The 9,147-nt window shown below is 37.7% G+C and overlaps 1 protein-coding gene across 1 annotated transcript; it reads left to right on the top strand.

Annotated features, from left to right (window-relative positions):
• Nucleotides 1–1,745: 1,745 nt before the first annotated feature.
• Nucleotides 1,746–6,459, top strand: lta (lymphotoxin alpha (TNF superfamily, member 1)). The gene is made up of 6 exons (XM_080426525.1): nucleotides 1,746–1,800; nucleotides 2,385–2,499; nucleotides 3,276–3,318; nucleotides 3,505–3,531; nucleotides 4,181–4,213; nucleotides 5,590–6,459. The coding sequence occupies exons 1-6, from the start codon at nucleotides 1,769–1,771 to the stop codon at nucleotides 5,967–5,969; spliced, it is 630 nt and encodes a 209-aa protein (XP_080282651.1). The 5' UTR covers nucleotides 1,746–1,768; the 3' UTR covers nucleotides 5,970–6,459.
• The last annotated feature ends 2,688 nt before the right edge of the window (nucleotides 6,460–9,147 follow it).

Genomic DNA, 9,147 nt, shown 5'->3' with positions numbered 1-9,147 from the left:
TAGACTGACTTCCAAGTATACTATGATAATGAGAACCGCACTAAGTACTCTGACAACAGGAACAGAGCGTATTATATAACCAAAGGTCCACGCATTCCCAACGGGTATATCATTCCTAACGCAGACCACCACTTTCTAGTTGTTATCACAATATTGAGGAACCGAAATCAAACCACATTTTTCTTTTGTGTACTGCTATGAGATGTAACAAACACATTCTTGAATCTGGCATCATCACAGCACAAATGCACGTTTAGGAATGAAGAGAAAGTCCCCATGCTTGTCATATTTGTATGCAAACACACTGACCTATAAACACGGGGAAACAAACCGCCTACTATACAATACCATGTCAATGTGGGAGCTTGCCACGGATATGTATCTAGAGAATGATCTATTGGACTTCGTTCAGTTTGACAAACCCTTTCCCTTGTTCATTATCTATTTCTGAGATTCTTAATGGAACTAAATCCCACTGATAGAAAGCTGTTTCTAGTTTTCACCTAATAAACTATATCAGCATCAGACATGTGCTGCACCTAGTTTATAAAACTGCATCCTTTTGGTTTCATCAGTCCAATAAAGGTTTCACTGACATTCTCAAACTGGTTTCTATGTGACCACAGGATGGCTATACTATGAAGATCATATTTAGAGTAACCTACATTGTTTGTTCCCTCCCTCTTCCCTTTCCAACCACAACTCAACAAAACCATCTCATCTATATTATAAGCCTGTGTTTAAGGGAAAACCCTGGTAAAGTACATTATAGAATGACTCGCGAAAACACACAGCAGCCAGAGGTATTTGGACAGTGACAACACTACACACCAGGTGAGTTGAGGCTAGATTCACTTCATTTTCATTCACATAACATTTTAGGTAATTCAAAACATTTTAGGTAATTCTAAAACATTTAGTTTTAGACATTTGTCTAAAGTTCATAGTGGCTGTATTCGAATGTGTGAATAATTGCTACATTGATTGATGATTGGTTTGCTGGGTCATCCATTCATTGGTGATATTAGTATGCATATAGGGGCTTAGTTGATTGATTGATTGAATACAAATAAAGTAAGTAAGTTTGCAAAAAAAGCACAGAGTTTCATTGCATATAAATGTTTAAGAGCATAATACCACTAAGGATGCAATGTTGTAGTTTGTTTAATTACAGTTATTCTACAGTACATTTCCTAAAAAATCTTGAAATTACTTTGGTCATACCTGATTAGTCAACAACAAAGTTTTCTTATTACAAATAATAATATTATAACTGTCTCATTTCTTTGCCACCATTCCCCATCACAACCTCTCGCCCTCTCTTTAGGACCAACTACAGTATACTGTTGAAAAAGAGTATATTTATGTTACAATACGTCCATTTCAAATGTATTGTCTTTCAGTTTAATGACACTTTGTTGTAAAGTGGATAACATTTTAAAAGCTTGCATTCAAATAATTGTGTTGTAAATATTTGTATTTGACATGTTGATTGGCAAAATGACCTGTGAACAATTTCAATCACACACAGACATATTTCAAACAGAAATAGCACATACAGGCCACACTGTGGTTGAAAAGGGAAATCACCCACACCTCCAGTAGGTGAATTTCCAGTGAAGAGGAGGTAGACGGCGATGTGGTCTGAACTTATGTGAGTGAGAGTGTCATTCTCTTACTCGCACATTCGTCTGTGTAGGTTCTACTAGGTGCATGTACATATAGCAGATGGTCATATCCAGCAACTTACAAAGTGCAAGATCGAAGTATGTGGGATGAGCCTTATCAGCAAAAGACAGGGTAGGTAAATGTAACTGGTCAATAGAGTGCAAAAAACAATTAACTCTTATAATTAATTAAGACACCAGGTAAAAAAAAAATCTAATTCAAATCTGCCAAAACAGCATACTATCCAAATAACATGCATAGCATTTGTGGACAAGCAAACAGTAGCCTATACATCTATCTAAAACGTAGCATGTGTGAGCAAGTAAGCAACATAAATCTGCATAGTATAACTAGCATCTATGAAAATAGGCAACAATAAGTGGTACTGGAAATGAGGAAAAAGTGAGGGTAGGGGTGAGGTAGGCTACGGTCTGAAGAGGTGATTCTGGTAAATGTACTGCATATAGGCCAAATACGCTTGACTCCTGATGGCTCATAATCCTCATTTTGGGAGACTGTTTTGCTGACTGTCAATTTATGTACAATTTTTTTTTTATTGACAATTGAGAATTGACCCTGCTAGACTATAGTGAATTCTACAGCAGTAGACATCTGTAGTATATTATGTTTATGTTTATGTTTATGTTTATGTTTATGTTTATGTTTATGTTTATGTTTATGTTTATGTTTATGTTTATGTTTGTGTTTGTGCCCAGGATGGGGGGACAGTCAAGGTCCTCTAGATACCGGTGGCTCTGGTTGTGGTGTGGCATCCTCACCGTGGCTGTGGTGACTATGGCTGCAGTTCTCACTTTAAGCTCAACCAACAAGGTATGCACATCTATCGTGGTATATTCAGATCGGTGGTAAGGTTTAATTTAGACTGTAATAAACAACCATTTATGGCTTGTTATTGTTCTGAACTGAAAAAAAGAGGGTATGTCATTTTCATCAAGCAAAGTAATCGTACGACAAAGTATAAATCCTTAATAGTCAAAATGTGATCTGTCAACAATGACTAATGTTTGTAACCAGTGAAGTGATGTCCACTAGATTAATCATGCTCACTAAAATAATCAGAATAGTTCAAGTTAATTTTGATTTATTCTATAGAACATGGTTTTAATTAGCTGTTTAAGCCTTAATACATTAACTCTGGATAAAAAAACAATTTTGTCTTCATTTACATGATTATTGTAATCATGTGAATGATTACAGAAAAGTATCAACAATTTCACAAGCAGAATGTCATTTTCTTTTTAAACTGCATAGTCTGGCTTTTGCCCCAAATGCCTTTCATTTGATTTACAATATATGCTTTTCCCCTAGTAAATGTAATGGTATGCAATTATAATTCACTGTAATGGATGGATAGAAGCTGCTCACTGACAGAGCACATTTAATCTAATTTCAATGCCTCTAGGTGGCAGCATCCCCCTGATGCTGAGGTCTTCTAATTAGATTACAGTTATCTCATCACATTTCTGACTTTAAACTGAAGATGATGATGATGATGATGATGATGATGATGATGATGATGATGATGTAGAGGAAAAAGAGAAGGTGATTATGATCCCAAAGTGATGCTTTGACTTCCATTTTTCAAGGATGGCTCCTCTACACATATACCAGAAAACGACACAACTCCGGGTATGTATTAGGCCAATTAGTACTGTACAGTACCAGTGTTGTTGTTATGGTTACATTTATCATGTATCATCTGTTTTTTTGCCTGTATTAAATTGGTTATATAAAGGCGTTTGAATGGTATTGCCAATAATATATAAAATTTAAAGTGAAAGGAACACGTCTAACTTGAAGCTGTTTTGTTTGCAGCCACAGTTGCACACTTTAAATCAGATGGTAAGTACAACATTTTTATTCTTAAAACCCTTTACGATCCCTCAATATGAGAAATCTATAAAAAGTGAATGAATGATTTATTGTGATGTGAGCTATAACTATCATGTCTACGAGCACCAGACTTTTCAAAACAGATATTTCAGTCAGACAACTCAACTCAACTCAGTAAAAAAAAAACACACATTTACCTGAGGGTGAATGTGGATTGAATTTGCCAGGACAATAGTGAACTTCCCTCAGGGGAAATCTAGAATCAGAGGTGGATGCTGAGGGGATGGAGGTGGAGGTGATGAAATGCTGGAAAGGTAATCAGCAGTAATAATTGTACGGCAATGCTCGCAATCTGAACAGTGGAGCAGTGGCATAGCAGAGTGAGAGTGACCAATTGCATTCTACAGCTTAAATAGACCACCTTATTACAAAATTATGTAGTTGGATGTGTGTTGCAGTGAAAAGAATGCATAATGTGTCAGTGTGACTCAACTCAACTCAAAGTTTATTTATCAAGCACAGCTCGAGTTGTCTCCTTGAACCGAGTTGCAGAATTCACTCCGTGCAGTGAAAGGCACAAATGGGAGAACTGATGTGTGAAGTGGTGTTCTGTACACAATATCAGTGCAGGAATAAAAAAACAAGGTTTGTGTTCCAGGTCCTCCACTCTCCTACATCCAGCTAACTTCGAGTAAGTATACTTCATTTAATGGTCTGGTATGCTGTTTACACTTCTCTCTTGTGTGATTCAGATGTTCTGTTCATTTCAAGCTGCTAATGTTTTATAGCCCTTCCTCTGTTGCCAACAGTTTAGACATTTAGCAGATAGCCAATGTGTTCGTTTCCCTGTTTTAGGTGTAGCTAGTGTGTTTGAGTTATTATGTAGATGACAGGAGTGGATAGGGTATGATAGAAAGTGTGATGATGGCCTGACCTCCCAAAAATGACAATTTAAATCTTGCAAGCATGAAGTCTAATGTATGATTTACACATCACATCATATTGTTAACTTGAAAATCTGTTATTTTCTGGGAGCGACAATGTCATGCTTTATCTACAGTACTTATGGGTGATATTAGGTGATGTACTTGTTTTGCTATAAACAAACTATATGTGCTTAATGTTACACAATGCATGTATGCACGCACTCAGGCACACACGTGCACACACACAGGATAAAATAAGATCAGACACTCCATTATTGTATTGTTCCTCCTACTTCATTGTCTTTTTCCTGTGTGAAGTGGGTTCCAAGAACCACAACAAACCCAAAGCTGAGCTGCAAATACAGCGAGGTGTAATTACCCACAGCCCACAGAGACAAAAAAAAGTTAGTTTGCTAAGAGCTGCTCGTTCACACTTTGCATGACTATGTTGCTCCACAGAACTAAAAATGTGTCGAAGAGAGTGTGGGACGAAGTGTACAGTAGTCACTCAGAAACAGAAATCAGACAGTAATCTAAACTTCAACTCTTTATTGATGTCTTCAAATGAACCTGATTTGAACCTGTGTAGGAGTATACAGTGTTCAATGTGTTATGATGAGTTGACTGGTAATGGATAATGTGATAATTCTAGCCTGTAGCACTTGCCCTAGCCTTGACGACCTTGCAGACATATGCTAGCCTTGACAACCTTGCATACATATGCAAAGGTTAAAATGTAATTTAGATTAGTTATTTAGACAGATGGCAGGTTCATTTGTTGACCTGGCATCCTACAGTTTGTATAATTTCATGTGTGCAGATTATTTCTTTTTTGATATCATACTGTTTAGACTGATGAAATAGGTTCTTGGTTTACCTATGATCCTAGATGACTATCTCTATGCATTTGATGTATTAACTCATGTTTATCGTGCTTACTGTAAATCCCTCTGGATTAAGAGCGTCTGCCAAATGCCTAAATTGTAAATTGTAATGAAACAACAGCTTAAAGCGGGGACTCTTTGCCATTTCCTAAAACTCTCTGTGGTGAACTTAAGTAGGCTTTCATGATAAATGTCATATCACTGAAGTATACTTTGAATATAGGTTTGCTTAATCACCTGCTTTCCTCCTGTCTCAGGTCACGACGATGGACACTCATGGCAGACCGATGTTGTTGGCGCCTTCGAGCCCTACTCCCTCATCCTCCAGAACGACTCCATCCATTGCAAAAGGGACGGTGTTTACTTCTTCTATGCTCATGTCACCTTCTTCAAGATTCAAACTGACGCAGAGCATCAAAACATGCAGAAAAAAACAGTGACTCTTTATGGAAATGGTAATGGTGTTGACAAAAGTGAGAAGAAGCTGTTTGAGGGTGTCTATTCTAATGAGGGAGAGGGTTCAGTGTCAATGGCCAAGATGGTGAGGCTCGAAGATGGTGATAGTGTCAGGTTAGATATCACAAATAAGTATCGAGCTGAAGCGGGAAATACATATTGGGGTGCCTATCAAATCTAAATCCATGAAGGCAGAGTCACTGGCCCTCTGCATTGAACAAGAAACAACAGCATTTGCAGTTATATATTCCAACTGAATATCCTTGTGGAAAAGTGTGTGGAGTTTTGCGGGCATTGTGAACAATTAAGCTATATTCAGATTCATGTCAATTGTTTTGCTGTTTAGGTTAAGATTTTAACTGTAATTAATTTATTAATTGTGATTCATGTGGAGAGTATACAAATGACTAATAAGAAATACTTTCTGTATAGGAAAAGCTTAACATACAACTGTTAAAAAGCCACTGACCACACAGTGGTGCACTGGTGCCACCATCCCCCAACACAAATACATAAACTGTCAAACGTTTTGCATACAAACATGCTATTATTTTAACATTGCATCGCATAGTCTTTACAAACACTTTTTATTCATTCAGTTATTTAGATTTGTAGATTTAGATTTAGATTATACTGTACATGTAGGTTGGTCTAGTTATCCCAAATTATTTTGTTTTTATCATTTTATTTTAGAGCATTGACTTGGATTCGGATATTGCAGATATTAAATCCATTGTACCTGCAATTACAATAAAAGCTTTGCAAAATTGCAAGTATATATCGCCAATGACTTTCAAGACCTTGACAGTGCTAACATAAAAATACCATTTCTGAATGCATTTGCCTAAGGTCCATGCATCCAATCTGTGTAAAACTACAACCGCAGTTTACTGCAAGTTACATTTAATTAGGCTTTATGTCTTGCAGGCACTAGCAACAAGCACAAGACAGGAAACCACATTTGGTGCAATATTAGTCACTGTGGCTCCAACATCCTTGCTCTCATTGCTCCATGATCAGACGGGGACTGTTTGAACTTAACCACTTCAACCCCATACAGGTTGGGTAACCGGAGTCCCTCAGGGCTCAATACTAGTGTCTTTTCTGTTTTGTTTGTCGCTGAAAATAGCAGATCGACAATCTGGCGTTTAAGTAGTTAAAGCACCCTCTGTATAAGTAAGTAAGTAACGTAACATTGTGTATTATTTATTGTTTTGTCCCAGGGGTAGGCTAAGTTGTTCCTCTCAATCAAGAAACATAAGGACAAGAACTATTGAATGCTGAATGTATGTGTTTCTATAGCTATTTGTATCCTCTGTTGCTTTGCAAAACACTTAAGTGTCCCATAAATCCATTTAATTTGACTTCAAATGACTATGAGATCCACCAAGACAATTAAATCCTAGGAGCTTCAATTTCATGTTTTGAGAATGACATCAGTTTTCAACCCTCTGATCTTATCACTATGCATGCAGCACAAATGCAGTTTTGTTTTATATTGTTTTCCTTTGTTTCCCATTAATTTCTACCTCCTGGGAAAACACATTTATTGTGCAATCCGAGGTAATGAGTCAAATTAATGACACTAGTCTTCTCTTGCAGTTATTTAACTTCTGAGGCACAACTATTGAAAACCACCATACTGACCTGATTAAGATCCTGTGAGATCGAAACGTTGTCGCTAATTAAAGTAAATCCTTTTCCTGGAGAATGGTGTGTGGGCTCAACCTCCTTTCAAGGACCACCACCCTAACACAAAAAAAGTGACCGATTGCAGGGTCCTTGTGTTCAGAGTCATCCAGTCACATATTCCTTTTCATTTTGACCTTGTATTCGGAGCCACCCAATCATGTTCCAGGATTCATTTTGTTTTTTAATGGTGGACGAAAAATGTTGGCATTCCTGCAAACCATCTTGAATGTCGACATTTCTGGACCAAAAATACATTTATGGACTTATGGTCAAGTACTATTTGCAATTTCTCCATGAACAATGGATTTCTATTTTCTACCCTATCAGTATGCAACTCGGAAGGCGCTGAGTCGGCTATGCAGTCAGAGCACCGCTTGCTGCAAGCACTCGCTCAGCTATCGCCTCGCTAAAGGTCAATTTATGCTTTGAGCAACAAGTGCTGAATGACACTTCACACTTACGTGTCTCACAACGTTCTGCATTTTGAGCATTGATACCGTCTGCAACTCACTGGCAGCTGTACCAGAAAATGTAAACAAGGAAGTGAATGTATAGTCTCGTGCATCTCCGTGGTAACTGAGCTTATTTCATCTTCCCAGCCAATCAGAGTATGCAGCATTTTATGAAGCGTCACTCTGTGACCTCTGCCTGCCTTGTGTCAAGTGTTAGTGTTATGATTAAATATTCATAAGTCTTCCCCTGCCATCCAAGGGCTGACTTGCTCTGACTTGTGTTACGTCATCGTTTCCAGCGACGGAGGGTCTGACTACGTGTGAATACTAACAATGGCACTTTCTGTTTCAAGTTCAAAGTGTGACATCATATCTTAGACCTAACTTCATCGCACATGTGTAACATCATTATGGAGCTTTCTCTACTGTCACTAATATGACCCCTACCAGGAGGCTGACAGAAGATGAAGACAGAAATGTAGATGTGCATAGTTTATTTACAAACAAGACTGGGTCAAAGCCCAGTGTATGGCCAGTGTACTTGTATGTACTGTGAAAAGTCAACATCCCATAGCCTGGAGGGACAATTGGAACTCTACATTTTGCTTGTCTGTTTGCTGTAACTTGCTCACTCAGTCAGACACCGGACATACTCAGATCTAAAGGCTGAATCCTTGAGTTACAAATTGGATTGATCAATTGATTGAATACTTTGCGTTAACTTTTTACAGGGGCCCGTTCTGAATTGCAGCCACCTGTACTGTAAGTGCTCTTTTAGAGCGGTTTTGAAGGAGAGTAAGGATTTAAAAAAATTTATGACTGTCGGTAGGGCATTCCACATTTTTGTGGCATAGCAGTAGAACAAATGTTATCCCTTGTTAGAGCCAAATCTGGGTTGAACGTGATTTGTGGAGCTCCCTCTGGTGTTGTGATTGTGGTTTGATTGTTTTTTTTTTAACTTTGTTTATTGGGTTTTTCACAGCAGGATTCAGCATTAAATGCATATGATCAGGTGCATAAAAAAGCTCCTTAGTGCAACCAATAAAATACAAAAGCTCAATAATCACATTGAATTATCACCCCAAGACATAAAGGACAGGTACAAATAAAATAAAAATACATACAAATTATATAAAGCAAACACAGACCGAACAAGACAAAAACAAAAACAAAACTAGGACACATCAGTCAAACAATACATATCAATGTCACGTT

Source organism: Gymnoscopelus braueri (assembly GCF_963280865.1).
Source record: "Gymnoscopelus braueri genome assembly, chromosome: 4".
In the NCBI taxonomy this organism is placed as follows: Eukaryota; Metazoa; Chordata; class Actinopteri; order Myctophiformes; family Myctophidae; genus Gymnoscopelus; species Gymnoscopelus braueri.
This window is presented reverse-complemented; position numbering and strand designations above follow the sequence as displayed.